Here is a 16,427-nt window from a genome sequence, read left to right on the forward strand (position 1 = left end):
GAAAGAAATTTTATATTACATGCACTCAAATCTGGAAAAGTTTTATTTGGTGTAAGTAGTCTTATACAGTACTTGCTATTGTCTTAAGAAATACCTGTCAAACAATGCTCCGTTGTGTCATGAGTAATTACTTACACAAGTGTTTCCAGAGACACAGAACGTGACAATGTGCTTATGTCTAATGCAATAAATAGGGAGAAAAAGGGACAAAGGCCCCATCCATGCAAAAAGTATTTTCATATTTGCAAACCTTCGTAAAACCTTAATGTTATACTATTGTAGTGTTTACAGTAATTAAATAATTGTTCAAAACCAGCACACAATTAACAACATTTAATGTAAAATGGTGACAAAATATTCAGACTTGACCTTTATTTGACTTTAATATGGACATTTTATGCCATCTCCATTTCCAAAGCATATTTCATAAAACTGACTGATATGGGAAGCTTTGTACATGTTTAGATCAAACTATGTTCGCCAATAGAGCAAAAACAACGAGTCCCTCTGAAACGAAGGAACAGCATAAGGACAAAGATTACTGGAAGAGACTTTGATTTCACTGATATTCCTCAATTTAGTCAATGTATCAGGCTTTCTGTGCTTATCAGCATAATAGTTTTACAAAAGAATATGTAAGGCATTTTGTAAGTGAGTGTTAAAACCAATTTACATATTTAAAAATGGTTTATAATCCAACATATGTTTTTTTTTTCTAAAAAATGCAAGTCATCCCCTGAAAACAGGGCATCGGAGTATAGTTTCTGTACATAAATATTCCCTTATAAAACACAAACTAAAAAAAAAAAAAAAAGAAAAGAAAAAAACAACACCTTTTTTATTTTACAACATTCATATATAAAAATAATCTCTTTTCTCCGTCACGGAGCCTCTCTACAAGCGTGGGCATACTGAAGAAAACATGAACATGCAGTGTGAATAAAACCAGCACAACGACAAACTCTTAAGTTCTTGGCATTCAAATGAGTTAATATAGAAAACAAAATCATTACCAAACATCCACTAAAGAAGCTTAAAATCTTTCCTGTGTTCAATTTTTGCAATTTTCTAGAAGTGTATCTGTATAAAAGTGCACACACCTGCACGTGAAACGCAACTCCTCGCACACTGCACCTCTCAGTAATGCTGTGCTCTCTGTAAACGGTTTGTGTGTGTTTGTGTAACGTATAGGCCAACATACAGTACTCTTAATTATTCTGTAGTGCACAAGTATCAGCTTTGCTGAAAATCTACGAAGGGACTGGATCTCTTGCAACAAGCGGCATGTGCAAGTTTTTTCCGATGTAAATGTAAGCATGCAGTGTGTGACCTGCAATCCGCGTGGCTCAGTCGCTAACGTCTAAACCCAGCCCGGTCATGTTGGCAGAAGACAAATCTGTGTCGTCTTCATTGCAGCTTTCTTCCGATTCGTCCTCGCTGTGGTTTCCCATCAGGACTTGCTGCATGGCGAGAGTCGCTCCGTCTGATGAAAGTGCCTGGAAGCCGTCTACATTCATCCCCACTGTAACCACACTACCTGCACACAAAGACAATACACACCCCACTCTCAAAATTCAGTTGAAATCTGTAATATGAAACCAAGGACATGGAGATTATGGGTTTAAAAGCAATGACGCACCATAGGTAAGGAATGTTGAAAAGAATGACACTTTATGAAACTAGCGTTTTGTCATTCAACGTTGACACTTGCTTGAGAAGTTGAAGTCGTTCTCTATATCCGTTGCTTCTAGCCACGGTGGTTAAAAATGGTACGGTCCACAATAGGGGTGTCTGAAATCGCTTTACATTAAAATGTTCCTACAGTGAAAATAGGAGTTGACTTGTATTGTAACTGTAATTATATTTTTCCACAATATCAGAAAAATTATCTGACCCCCCCCAAAACAGATATTTCTGTCCCTTTGGGGGTATAGTACCCCCCAGTACCCCCTGTAATTCGAAATATGACTGTATATTCAGGAACCCTAGGACTGCAGATATACAAACCGTAAACAAAGTGGCGCTTGCTTACCATTTTGAATATCAATCATGTTGATCACTTGCTTCATTCTAGGTGGCTCATGTTATTATGAACATTCTCGTATTGGAAAGCTCGGGTAAGATAACGTAAAATTAGAACAGCCTTCTGTGCCGTCTTGTCTTCTTTGCTCGCTTTCATTACTATTGCTTTTATTCTCGTGCTTTATTTCTTTGCTCTTTCGCTAAGCTGAACAGCCAAGAGAGTTCTCTCTCTCTCTCACCACCGACGCACAACGATTCAACATGCTCAAAAAAAGCCAAAACCATGGCCAAAACCCCCCTGATGGGGTCCGACTAGAGCAGAAGACACCACAAACACACACTGGCCGATGGCCGACAGTTGGCTTGGTGTGTCAGGGCCTTAAGATTGGGCCATGAGTGTTATAAGACGACATTATCTTGAGGAAGTACCGTCTGGCATTGTGAGCTGCTGCTGGGTTCCAGACGAGGCGATGGTGTCGGACCAGAAGCGGTGTAGTGGGCGGCTCTGAGCTTTCTTCTTGGTTTTAGCTGACTCTGTTGAGTTGGCATCCAGCATCGGCTGCAAGATCCGTCTTCGAGCATTAATAAACCTGAGGACAGATGCAAATGTAAGTTGTAATATTGTAATATTTTGAGTAGGCCTATCTAGATCTAATTTATCTCATATAGGATGCATTTGGTTAAGAATTAACGCGGTAGTAAAGCAATACGGTGATCATCTTTAGTGCGCGCAGCTCAAACAGCAATGCACAACTAATAATGACTATGACTGGGACTGTAATATTACATAACATTATAAAGAGAACAATAATGTAATAAAACATTGTGAATTATTTGGGTTTAGTTGCCGTGTTTCATCGCGTTGCTCCAGGAAGAGCACATCCACAACATGAGTCATTCTGAATGGCATGTAACTGATATAACAGATATAATTAGTAATATGTTTATTTTGTATATATCCGATTAATCACATATAGGATGCGTTTCTTTGAGTTAAATAATGTGCTAGCAAAGTGCTCCAGTTTACCGGTGTTCATTCAGCGCGCAGCTCAATCAGCAATGCAGGACTAATAATAACTATGATTGGGACGGTCATATTACATAACATGAGAACACTATTATATTAAATTGAACAAAACATGGAGAAAGATGATATTTGCGATACTGATGATATCGAAAAGCCTGGCATTAGACACAAAGGCTTTTTCAAAAGGGTACACAACTTAATTATGCTGTCTTTTTTGGCCAAAAAGGCGGTATCACATATAATCTTAGTGGAGAAGGCAATCCCAGAATGCATTTTGTCAAGGGCAGTGAGAAAAACATAACGTGCCCTTCAAGTGGAGTCAGAAATATTGGAATATATTTCGAAGCACATGAATGACTGTGCAAAGTCACATTTTCAAGTGGAAAACTCTGGATGATACCAAGATTTGCAGAGTTGTAAGTTTGGAAGCGCAGTGTGACTTGTCAATTTGAAACATTGCGGAAGCACTGATTTATAATACAGATAAAATTATATAAAATATCTATAATCTATATATAGAGATCAGTGAGTGGAAAGCAAATCTGTAGTGAATAATAATGAATGATTTTGTAAGTGATTTTTATTTCATTTCAAGCTTATTAAAGGTGTGATGTACGGAACAGCTCATAAACAACAAGGAAATCACTTGACTTTCAAGGTTTACTTAATGTAACACAAACACACATTTAGGTTTGATATGTACGGATAGATATGTGTAAGTGAAAGAAATTGATTAAATTTTGAACTGAAATTGTATTTATTTTGGTATTCTGTAAACAATTTAAATTATTCCACTTTGCTTATGCTACTTCCTTGTTACGTATAGGACTTTAATCCGTTACATGTCATGTCAAGGTATGAGTTTCCCCGGATCACATGAAGGCAGCATCAACTTAAGATGGCAGATAATGCAAGGGGGGGAAAAGAAGAAAAAAATATGGATATCGGAATATTTAAGGAAATACATAAAGGCACAGTATTTGATTAAGACTAGCAACTTTAAAATAGTGCTATCGCATCATTTTGATAATCAAGTAATCAGCTATGTTGATGATTAATTAAGAAAACTGATGTTATGTAGGTAAAATAAAACAGATTAAAGTGAACAATAACGTGAAAAACAGTATTTTCAACAAAGCATATTTTTTAAAAGGACTTCAAATTCATACGTCTATAATAATGCAGCAATAATGACTGGATAAAAAAAGTTTGTGGCAAGCAGGGTGAGGCCGAGAGTCATGGGAACAAAATTGATTTCTTAAAAAAAAAAAAAAATGGATATAAATGTATTAAAAAGGCTCATAATTCTATGATTTTATTAAAGGTGCTCTAAGCGATGTTGGGTGACGTCACTTCTTGTTGACGTTCGAAGTATTGTCAAACAAAACGTAGGCTAGCTCGACCCTCCCTCCTCCCCTCCATGCTTCCTGAAACAGGATTTTCCGATGTAAATTCAGGACTTCACGCATTCCTTTTCCCTCTTCTTTGCTATTTGTTCATCTGAACGTCGTTCTTTAGGTTGTGTGTCGGCCATATCAAATCAAATCAAATAGATAAATCAACTGGCTTGGTCACTGTCTACTTTGTGTGATTGCTAAATTAACTTACCAATTGTTGACTTGGAGTAAAGTCAGGTTTGTTTGAGTTGCAATTTGCTTTTTCTCTTCTTCAGTGGGATAGGGGTGCTAGATAAAGAAGTTGAACAGTGGAGTGTTTAAGAATTTATAGAAGGCAAAGCAAAACGGGTTGCCTTTAAACATTTGTTTGCCTACTAACCGCAATGTGCTGGAAGAGCCAGGAGCGCATGACGTTGGTAGCTTGTTTGGGGAGAACGCCACGCTTGTTTTTAGGCGAGCTGTCGTCTCCTCCGAAGAAACTCAAGTCCTGATTGAACTGAAGTTGGAACTACAGTAAGTACAAGCAGTGAATGATCAGTGAATCTGACTGTGATCGATGTTTAAATGAGATCAGCTGGAGTGTAAAGCAAACCTGTGAGTTCTGGATATGTATTGTTCCAGGTGAGATGGCTTGTGTCACCACTTGTCCCTGTGGTGTGACCATATTCACTGGCTGATATATTGTATTACCTGCACAAAAAGGAGAGGTTTTTTTCAATCAGAGGAACCATTATTTCAAACAAATCACCATGTATGCCAATCAGATTTAAAATGTTCACATGTAAGAAGCAAAATTATCGGTTACACTTTATTTTAAGGTGTCCGTGTTACAGTGTTATAATTATACATTGACTGAGTAATAATAATTAACAACATGTACTTACTATAGGGTTAGGGTAATTATGCATAATTTATAGTTATTACTACAGTATCTACATGTGATGAGGACACTGTCAAATAAAGTGTTACCGCAAAATCTAGTTCTAAATAACAAAAGGCATATTTTATTTATAATTTTATTTGCCCCAATAATAAATGTGTAATTGTTTAAATAAAACAAAACATATTAAAAATAGGCATGTTTTTACTAAAGCATCTAAATATATGAAAGTGCCACAACACGACTTTATAAAACAATCACATTTTTCAACTTTAAAAAGACACCTTTCCACTCTCTCTGATATTCACATATGTTTGTTGCATTTTGAGCTTGGCACAGCAGTCAATTTCACATCCAAAATGCACTAAAACTACCAAAACACTTCACTTATGTCTCAAATCAAGCACTAACAAATGTTTTCACCCAACAAACACACTTAGTCACTTGAACAATGACTAAAAAACACTTACAGACAGCATTAAAAAAAAAATCTAAAATGACAGCTCTCTACTGTTCAGAACTGACAGCTGTACATGTTACATGATCCATGTTTGCAATTGCATTACAGTACAAAATTATTCCTGTGTTTTCCTCTTTTGTATAGATGGTAATGAAACTGAAAGACTAACACCTGTGTAAGTGTTCAGCTACATATAATTGTTTTGACAGCATTTCATTTTTTAGATTTGGAATATATTTCAAGGTGGTATTACTGTAAAAATGTAGCAAATATCTGTCTTATTCATGTTTGTATTATGTTAGGGTTTTGAAATTAAGTTTAACAGTTTTGAAAAGAGCATGTAAACATGTGCAAATTGGCCAGTAGGTACATTGAGTTTGGCAGACTGTGTTTGAGGGAGAAAATAATTCATGCAAATTGAAAGTAGTAGTCATTAAATGCATTTTGTGCCAAAGCAATGATAAATGCTCCACAGTTTAGCCCACATAATCTGTTTCCATCCACCTATTTTTATGCGCATTTTGGGATATCGCCAATATGCTCATAAATTCTCAACGCGCATACAAACCGTATGTGCTCGTTTGAGTCCGATACATGTTTTATCAGATAAGAAAACATGCTAATAAACTCCAATGGTAACACATTTAACAAATACATTTCTCAATGCGCATCAAAAAAATCATGTGACTGCGCGATGGGACGGCATAACTGGACTAACCAGTGGACTGATCCTTTTGCACAGAATCTGAAATGCTGTTTTGGTCATTCTGAAATGCCTGAGTAAAGTCTGTTGTCATTATTATATACAGTGGCTTCTCCTATTTTTCATAGTGATGTTCAGTTTATCAAGAAGTGATGATTTTGTTCTCTTCGACTCACTGGATGGAAACAGTGTTTTATTTGCAAATGTTTTCTGCGATATTCCCATTTTGCGCATAAGTTAAATTCGCAACTTCAGATGGAAACATAGCTAATGTCTGCTGTTGTGCTCAATATGTGAAAAGTTTTGAAAAGGTGACCTAAGTGATTGCAAAAAAAAAAAAAAAAAAAGTAGGTATAGTTATACTGTTTTACAAAACTAGTGTTTAAAGAACAACATTTTAGTGTGTAAATATTGATAATTTTCACCTCGGGCTCATCATTTTGATCAGAATGTGTCACATCGGGTCAGGAGGATGCTTATAATCTATCCACAAAACTTCAAATATTTCAACGCCACAAAAGGTCAATTTGGATCTGCAAATGTACCATCTGACGCAGCTCCCATACTGTTCTTTATTGGAAAACGAATAACTTCTGGAATGTCTCTTGTCTGAGACAGGAATGTCTGGAATGTCTCTTGTCTGAGTGCAAAAGCAGCTTTCCTGCTGAAGTTTGTAACAAATGAACTGTGTACCTGGAACGACTTGTGATGGATTGACTGCTGTCACTGTAACATTGCCTTGTTGAAGACCTGGTGAGGGCACCACAAGGCCTTGGGGGCTGAGGGCACTAGAGAAAGAGTTGACCATCTGCAAAAGAATAAATAAATAAAACAACAGCAACAATAAAAATCTCCTTAATGTACTTGCTTTGAGTGTGAGTCTACAATAAGAGTGCAAAGGCATTTACCTGGTCGTGGACTGGAGAGTACGGGCTGCCTGGTTCTCCACTCAGTAGTGTCTCGCTGTTCATCTTGGTCTTGAGGCAGGAAATGTAACGGCTGCAGAAGTCCTTGCACAGGTCACTAACTTTCTCTAGCTCTAACAGATGAATCCTCAGCACCTGGATGGCTTTGACCATCTGATGGCAAAGAAACACTTGTCAGTTTGAATATTATAATGATAATAATAGCTATTTTGACCCCATCTGTCTCTTACCAAGTTGTCGAGGTCAGGGTCTTCACTAAAGAAGGCTTTGCCCTCTTTCTCTTGACTGCGGACAAAGTTCTCAATGTCAACATCAAAACTTGCAGATGTCACACAGTCAGAGCTCTGAGTCGACTGCTCACACTTCTCAAACAGCAGAGCCAAGAGAGGGAAAAGAGGATGTCTGTGGTTGAGAAGAATCGTGTGTAAGAGACGACACTGTTCAAGGTGGAACTCACAGATCCGGTACACATTTGAGCGTAAAAATACACTACTGGTCAAAAGTTTTACAAAAGTCGGCAAGATTTTTTATGTGTTTGAAAGAAGTCTCTTATGCTCACCAAGGCTGCATTTAACTTGATCTCAAATCAAATAAAAACTGTAATACAGTCAAACAAATACAGTAAAAACTGTAATATTGTGGAATATTATTACAATTTAAAATCGCAAGAACAATTACAGTGCTTTACAACTATAGAACAAAAAGAGTTAAATAAACTTATCACTTCATCTAAAACAACAACATGTTTATTAGATCCTATACCAACTAAACTACTGAAAGAAGTGTTACCTATAGTGGAAGAGCCTCTTCTCAATATTATTAACTCATCTTTAACTTTAGGTCATGTTCCAAGAGCATTTAAACTGGCAGTTATAAAACCACTCATTAAGAAACCACAATTAGATCCACATAATCTAGCAAATTATAGACCCATTTCAAATCTTCAATTTATGTCTAAAACAGGGGTGGGCAAACTTTTTGGCTCAAGGGCCACACTGGGTTTTAAAACTTGACAGAGGGCCGGCCCAGTAGCAGATTATGAAGCACGATCTCATGAAAGTGCGTATCTATACCACAAATTTTATTTCTCGTGCCATTTATACGGCAAAAAGTTTTTTTTTTTTTTTTGCGTGCATATGCTGCACTGTAAACCCCTTGGTTAGGATTAGGGGTGTGGAGTGCGTGCCTATTACATGCCATAAAGTGCGTATCATATGCACGCGAAATTTGCGTATCATAAGCACTACAAATACAATTCGTGGTATCATGAGATCGTGCTGAGCAAACACATTTACGTTGTGGCAACGTCTGCGCGAAATTCAACATCTGAGAGACGATATTGTGACAATACATTTTTTTATGTTAGATATCCCCCATTTAGCATGTTATGTCTTGATGTTAATTTTTAATTAGTCAGATTTTAGATAGCCTATACTTTTTAAATATTGTTTATTCTTATTATTATTTCATGGGCCTAACAGTAAATTAGAAACAAAATACCTGCAAGTGTACACTTAGAAGAGTAAAAATGACAGAAGGTTACGTTAATTTACCTTTATCAAAACTGCATGGCAATTTGCACTTCCAAAAGTCATTTGTGGAAAAAAAAACCGAAATAAACGAATACAAATTTATTTTAAGAATAATAAATTAAAACATAAAAAGCAAAGGTAGATCAGAACATTTAATAAAAAAAAAAAAAAAAAAAAGGGTTCTGTAGCACTAACATGGCAGACACGAGCGTAGTCGAAAGCCGGGCGATAACGGAATCAGTCAGGATACATCCACAAATCCAGAGGAGCTAAATAACTAATATTTAAAATAACTAAAAATAAATAGCAGACAAATCAAAGGAAAAACTAAGGTGTGCAAGCGGTTACCAAACATTTTTTTCTCTGTGAGCTTCCAAAAAAGGAAAAAACATTAACGTGCAACCAGTCTGGCTTAAAGCAGAACTCGGCAACTCTAGCGAACTCTAGTCACTTCTTCGCTGATTTTCCCTTTTGTTGTCGCATGTTTTCCCCACGAGCTCCCCCTACAGCTGTGGTGGGGCGTATATTTCACAACACAGTCGTAAAAAACTCACTTGCGGCGGCCTCCTCCCCTTCTCTACCGCTGCTCATGTGCGTTTGTTTTGATCGGAGCAAGCCAACTGTATCGCGTGGAGCTATGTCTATCGAGGTGGGTAATCTGGTAATACATGCGTGTGTTTATGTCGAATTGCCGTAAAGCAATTTGTGTTTCGCGCTCGTTCTCGTTCTCGCTTTCGCTTCTCACGAGACTTCCAATTTCTATCTTGCCGGGACGGTAGTGAACAAGTTGCAAGGTTGGTTTTCCGCCTGGGAACGCTGGGGGGAGCGGGGAAAGTCACCAATATCACCAGAACAGGTTGTTTAACCATCCAAATGATTTCTAGACAGTTTTATTAAGTTAAAAAAGCTACCAAGTTCTCCTTTAAGTCGCTGTCTGTTTGGTTTCCATGGTGACGCGTCATTGCTTGTTACGTGACGCACCGCAGCCAGCCACAACAGCGCTGAATGAATGATGATCAGCTTTTATGTCATTTTTCCTTTTTTACATTTGTTAGCTATGGCATGCATGCAATATCTGATATTCCGATTGTCAAATATATGCAACGCAATATATAAGGCAAAGTATTGCAAGAAAAAAGGCAAAATTAATGCGATCTTAAGACAATTTTTTAAATACTCGGCGGGCCGGATTAAACAGCCTAACGGGCCACATGTGGCCCGCGGGCCGTAGTTTGCCCACCCCTGGTCTAAAATGTTAGAAAAAGTTGTATCCACCCAACTGGGCTCTTTCTTGCAAGGAAATTACATCTATGGAAAGTTTCAGTCTGGATACAGGCCGCACCATAGCACTGAAACTGCGCTCGTTAAAATCACAAATGATTTACTATTAGCTTCTGACCAAGGCTGTATCTCAATACTAGTTTTACTTGATCTTAGTGCTGCGTTCGATACTATAGATGACACGATAATCTTAGATCGACTACAAAATTATACTGGTGTTCAAGGACAAGCATTAAGCTGGTTCAAATCATACCTATCTGACCGCTACCATTTTGTCTATTTAAATGGAGAAAAATCGATCATAACTTCAGTAAACTATGGAGTGCCGCAGGGATCAGTGTTAGGCCCTCTATTATTCTCAATATATATGCTGCCACTTGGAAATATTATAAGGAAACATGGAATTAGTTTCCATTGTTATGCTGATGACACTCAAATCTATATTTCATCACGGCCAGATGAAAACGCTAAATTATCCAAACTGACAGAGTGTGTTAAAGATATAAAAGATTGGATGACGTGCAATTTTCTTTTATTAAATTCAGACAAGACAGAGGTACTACTTGTCGGTTAAAAAAACCGCCCACAAGACCTCTCACAATACAACTTTAACATAGTAGGATGTCCTGTTACTTTATCCTCTACAGTAAAAGACCTGGCTGTTATACTAGACTGCAACCTGTCTTTTGAAAATCATATTTCATGTTACAAAAACAGCATTTTTCCACCTTAGAAACATTACTAAGCTACGTAATATGCTATCTGTTTCTGATGCAGAAAAGTTAGTTCTTGCATTCATGACATCGAGACTAGATTACTGTAATGCTTTATTAGCTGGTTGTCCTGCATCCTCAATAAACAAACTACAGTTAGTCCAAAATGCAGCCGCTAGAGTTCTTACTAGATCAAGAAAATATGATCATATAACACCGATTTTAATATCACTACATACCTATAAAGACCCGTATTAACTACAAGGTATTGCTACTGACTTATAAAGCCCTAAACGGCTTAGCTCCAGTCTATTTAACGGATCTTCTATCGCCCTATAATCCATCGCGCTCTTTAAGATCCCTAAATTCGAGGCTTTTGGTCATACCTAGGATATCCAGATCCACCAAAGGAGGGAGAGCATTTTCACATTTAGCTCCAAAACTCTGGAATAGTCTTCCTGATACTGTTCGTTGCTCAGATTCGCTCACCCAGTTTAAAACTAGATTAAAGACGCATCTCTTCAGCCAGGCATTCATATAATAATTTTAATCTTACAGTTAAATCCGACCTCTAGTTCATAAACGCCAGAGGAGAACTGGCCCCCGACTGAGCCTGGGTTCTCCCAAGGTTTTTTTTTTCTCCATTAGGTCACCTGATGGAGTTTTAGGTCACCATTAGGTAACTTGATGGAGTTTTTCGGTTCCTTGCCACTGTTGCCTTTGGCTTGCTCAGTTGGGGATATTTAATTGAATTTAATCAATCAATAATACTATTGATCAGCATTACCAAACGTGGACGTTTTTTCCACTAGAAACAAACCTTGTGTTATTTTGATTTAATACTGTGAAGCTGCTTTGATACACTCTGTATTGTGAAAAATGCTATACAAATATACTTGACTTAATTTATTCCAAAGTAATTTATTCCTGTGATGCAAAGCTGAATTTTCAGGATCATTACTCCAGTCTTCAGTGTCACATGATCTTTCAGAAATCGTTCTAATATGCTGTTCTCAATTATTATCCATGTTGAAAACAGTTGTGCTTCTTAAGATTTTTGTGGAAAACGTGATACATTTGATTAACAGATAATATTTTTTTTTCAGATTAAATATATTTTGAAGATTTGACTTGAGAGTTTGTGTGTACATGTGGACAATTATGTCACCTATATATACAGGCTTTGTCGACATCCATCTGTGTTTGTGGTTCAGAGGACACAGGACTGCTGGAGCTTCCGGTGCTTCCATTGGCAAAGCCCTTTTCAAGGTCACTCTCCGACTGCTCCATTACCTCCATCTAATCCAGGGGAAAACACAAAACATTTACTAACATTTACATTTAATAACATTTACTAGGATTAACTATTTGCTTGACAGTACTATTTTAGCATTTTTTAGCTCAGTGACTTTATAATGCTTCATAATGGACACTTTAACAGTTAAAGTTGTACCGAAAATGACACATGGACAGCAATTAAATATTTATAAAAAATATTTCAAAATGTTGATTATCAGCTTCAGGAGGTCAAATAAAGTATTATAATAGTTCTTTATTTTCTATTAGTTTTGTATTAGGTTTAATTTTTGTACAGTTTAAAACCCTGATTTATGTGATTTTGTTACTTTTTTTAGAAAAAAAAAAAAAAAAAATCGAATTAAATTTTGATCGTCAACCTCAGGAGGTCAAAGTAAACATTTACATTTCTATTCATTTGATGTGGTTTGCCATTTCTGTACAGTTTAAAACCCTACTTTGATTTATTTTAGAGAAAAAAAAAAAAAACCTTCAAAATATCTGAGTTTCTTTTTCAAAGAACTGACACCTCTCCTGTCCCCATGTTGAGAGAAAACATGAGTAAGGCCCCGATACACTTCAAACGAAATCGAAGAATAATCTGGCGTGACGTAATTTTGAACAAAATCAGACAAAAAAACAAGTTTGCGTTGTGTTCGTTTCAGGAGTTTGAAACAGCTTGCTGGTGAACACCTTCGAACTACCATTGGTCCACGGTGATTACATAAAGGTGGGTGTGGCTCTGAGGCTCCGCCTTTGACGTGGAAATATTTTTAACGTCGCTTTACCAGAGTGCAGAATTTCAGAGCTTGTGCAAACATATCCACAGCTACGATCAGATGCTTTCTTAACTGCTGTTTTCTCACCGCTGTCTTTTTTTGTGTGTATTTATTTTGTTATTGAAAGCCAAGCGCACAGCACATATTTACATATTCATCTAAACTCTGCTCTCAGCAGTGTGGGGGCGACATCAGGATGTTAGATAACAGCATATTGTATATATATTTCAAACTACGTTTTACCCCAAAGCAAAGAACAGAAAATAACTTTGTTGTGAGTATATCAGGGCCTTAAGAGGCAGAGGTGTTGTGTCATAGACTGTAAAAAAAGATGGACGACGCCCCTTCGCTCTCTTCCATTGATAAGAACTGAAGCCGCCAGAGTCCCGATATGGCGCTGACATATTGGAACTTGAGTCTGCGCAGTAGCGATCTCGGGACCAGACCTGCGCAGTAGCAGAGAATGTCTAATATGGCGAGAAGTTTCACTCTCAGTAAACTTCTGCTTCTGAACTGACTGCAGTTTCTCTCTGATTCCATATGAGGGCGCTCACAGGACGAGTGCAGAATGAATGGAGGTCTATGGCGGTATACCCCTCAAAATCCACTTTTCTCAGGATATAATTTTTTGTCTAGTAATTTGAATGTTGTATTCGAAAGGAGATGCAAAGAAATTACACATTGCTGGGTGTTAGATTTTTTAGAGTCACTTATTTGCTTTAAAAAGTCTTTTAAAATGTCAATGACGTCAGAATGCTGACGTCATTAGCAGAATGCTAGCGTGTTATGGGCAACAACAACTCAACCTGTAAGAAATCAAAACGACATAAGTACTCGTTCATTCAACTTTCGACCTAAAACCCACGTTGAACTTGCAAAATCTACAATCAGATCTGAGATTTCTCAACAGCAATCGGGTGAAAGAGACAAATTTAGCCGTCTAGCCCCATTGACTCCCATTCATTTTGCACTCATGGCGATCGCCCCCAGTGGAACTCTGGTGGTACTACAACCAAAATTCGGTACAATAGGACTTAATAGGGAGTGGGCAGGCTCTCCGTAGACGGGCTCTGGCAGTAGTGAGCAGGAAGTAAAGCCGCGAGATCAACGCTCCGCCCTCACTCTCGCAGAACTCACTCAGGGAGAGTTGATTCTGCACACTTTTTTAAAAATTGATTGCAGTACGACAAGAGGCTTGTTAAAATAAAGTAAATACAATATCCTCAGTCCTCCGAAGATCCCGAAAAAAATGTCCGTAGGTGCTTCAGTGAGTACTTCGCTCAGAGAACCTGTCAATCACAGCTGTCAATCATGACGTTACACCACCGCATCACGTAACTAACTAAAAAACAATTTATTTTTGAAACAGACACTTGAACTTACATCAGCGTGATTAAAACGACAGCAAATGAAAGAAACCACCTTTGGAAAAAAATATATTTGAAGTGTAATTTAATTGTTTAGTTGGTCTCACGTCCCGTTGAATAACATGGGGAGGCGGGTCTTATGACCTATACTAGGACCAGGCAGCCACCGGGGGGCGATCGAGACGTTTTGGCTTCATTTTTCAGGGCTTGAGCGGCACGCTTGTGTTGTGTGCATTGTGTAAACATAATGGATATTGAAGTATAGTAACCAATTCAAAAATTACTTTTGATAAACATCACTTTTATGTTTCCATTTTTTTTATTGCTGAAGTAAAAATGTTAAACTTTCTTCTCCTGTGTCCTATTCTTATGCAATGCAGAATGGCAGCACAGCTGAACGGTTTAGAAAAAAACAGAACTTTTGTTTTTTATTATTAAAAACAAATAATCTCAACTCAGGTGGTAAAAAGTAATGTGATGCAATACTTTTCATAAAAAGTAACCAAGTAATGCAACTAGTTACTTTTTAGGGTGTAATGTGATATTGTAATGCATTACTTTAAATAATACTATAATACAAATTTATATATATATATATATATATATATATATAAAAAAAAGATTCAAAGAAAATAAATGTAAATAAATAATGCATCTAACCGTACAGTGAGGAGGGGGATGCGGGAGGGGAGGGGGGTCCCTCGCATGAGAATGGTCATTTTATATGGTAGCATCAATTTAGTCAGACTTGGCATTCCATATTATTTCCATGCTAAAACAAACACATTCACACCCACTCGGACATCTGTTCTGGTGGGCACGAATACTTTATTTCACGTCCCGAGACATTCAGTTAACGTGTTTTCAATGAATCCCTTTACAAATATACATACATGCTATTCATTGCCAAGCACAATATTGTGCAAACTATGCTAAATTCATAAATTGGCAAGGACATGTAAATCAGTCTTGACCAGAATACATACAGGATTTCGTGTATAATTAAACATGTCTAAACAAGTCAAGCTAAAGCTTTATTGGTGTAAGGAGACGAAGACGAAGGAGACGTGAAGCGTTAGCTACAGTCTTTCGGCGGCGGTCTGTTTAGCTACTGACTCATATGACCAAACTTTGGAGAACAAGAAAACACTCGTCAGTCTAGCATAAACGTTCACATTATTTGGACTCATATTAGAAAACGTAGCAGCGGTCGCTGAAGTAGAAAACGCCTTGTTCCTCTGCAAGAAACGAACAGAGCTGTTGTTAGCTCGTGCATTAGCGCGCTAGCAAACACTGGGAGCGAGCCGCTATAGCAGCGCACACGGGGCGCGCGTGCCGCCCGCGAGTCAACACCATCTCATCCTGTGCCTCGCGCTTCTTGCACATGAGCGCTGTCCTCGATGTAAACGCAATTTAGTGCGATTTTAATTGTTGTTAGTCTAAAATCCATCTATAATGATATGAATCTAGGCCGGAGACGGTTGTCTCGCGCTCATCTGGCCTGACTGAGAGCTGCTAAACACAGGCCTTCCCTCAGCGCTCGCCCTTGCTAGAAAGAAACCTCCTGTCTATTAAAAAGCCGACATTTTTTTTTTTTTTTTACTTCCAGAGATTAACAGGACAAGATTGTCTCGACTGTCCCATGCAACTCCCATGAGCCCCTAACAGCGTATGCTCTCTTTCACTCAACCCCGGGCATTTTTGTGTTGCTCGGATTGTTTGATTGATAGGGAACGGAAAAAGACGAGTTTGAGTGACAGCTTACCTGGGTGCCAATCTTCGTCACACTGACAAGCGGCTGCAGCAATCGGGATCCGCATTTGTCGCGCTACGTCATGACGCAAGGGCACGCAGGGCCTTCAGCTCATGAATATTTACGCAGAGGGCGGAGCTGTGACGTGAGGAGAGGCGAAGTCTCGCCCTCAGCGAATATTTTAAACACTCCCCGTTATGGGAGAACCAGGATCGGGACAATTTGTTCTAAAATCTGTACCATTGTTGTGCAGTTTAATTTTTTATTCAGTTTAGTGTTTTAGACAGACAG

General features: G+C 37.9%; 1 protein-coding gene across 5 annotated transcripts; it reads right to left on the reverse strand.

Annotated features, from left to right (window-relative positions):
• Positions 1–12: 12 nt before the first annotated feature.
• pknox1.1 (pbx/knotted 1 homeobox 1.1) lies at positions 13–16,231 on the reverse strand. Of its 5 annotated transcripts, none has more exons than XM_081368666.1 (10): positions 16,149–16,225; positions 12,110–12,240; positions 7,646–7,817; positions 7,398–7,568; positions 7,183–7,297; positions 5,039–5,136; positions 4,826–4,942; positions 4,658–4,734; positions 2,452–2,612; positions 13–1,537 (listed from the first exon to the last, which is right to left on the reverse strand). In XM_081368666.1, exons 2-10 carry the CDS (start codon positions 12,238–12,240, stop codon positions 1,347–1,349), a joined length of 1,233 nt encoding a protein of 410 aa, XP_081224792.1. In that variant the 5' UTR covers positions 16,149–16,225; the 3' UTR covers positions 13–1,346. The 5 variants fall into 5 exon arrangements, with proteins under 5 accessions (XP_081224792.1, XP_081224791.1, XP_081224790.1 ...); XM_081368665.1 differs by having other exon boundaries at positions 19–1,537; positions 4,826–4,954; positions 16,149–16,231; XM_081368664.1 differs by lacking the exon at positions 16,149–16,225 and adding an exon at positions 15,044–16,138 and having other exon boundaries at positions 19–1,537; positions 4,826–4,954.
• Positions 16,232–16,427: the final 196 nt, after the last annotated feature.

Source organism: Scardinius erythrophthalmus (assembly GCF_964197995.2).
Source record: "Scardinius erythrophthalmus genome assembly, chromosome: 6".
Lineage (NCBI taxonomy): Eukaryota > Metazoa > Chordata > Actinopteri > Cypriniformes > Leuciscidae > Scardinius > Scardinius erythrophthalmus.

What these genes read in the sequence shown, in the direction of transcription:
- pknox1.1 (XM_081368662.1), bottom strand. Translation starts at nt 15,138, where the DNA reads ATGCCAAGTCTGACTAAATTGATGCTACCATATAAAATGACCATTCTC. An exon ending in TCCATCACAAGTCGTTCCAG is followed by an intron (nt 5,137 to 7,182) that starts GTACACAGTTCA and finishes CTTTTTGTGCAG; the next exon opens with GTAATACAATATATCAGCCA. An exon ending in GCAGCTCACAATGCCAGACG is followed by an intron (nt 1,538 to 2,451) that starts GTACTTCCTCAA and finishes CTTTGTGTGCAG; the next exon opens with GTAGTGTGGTTACAGTGGGG.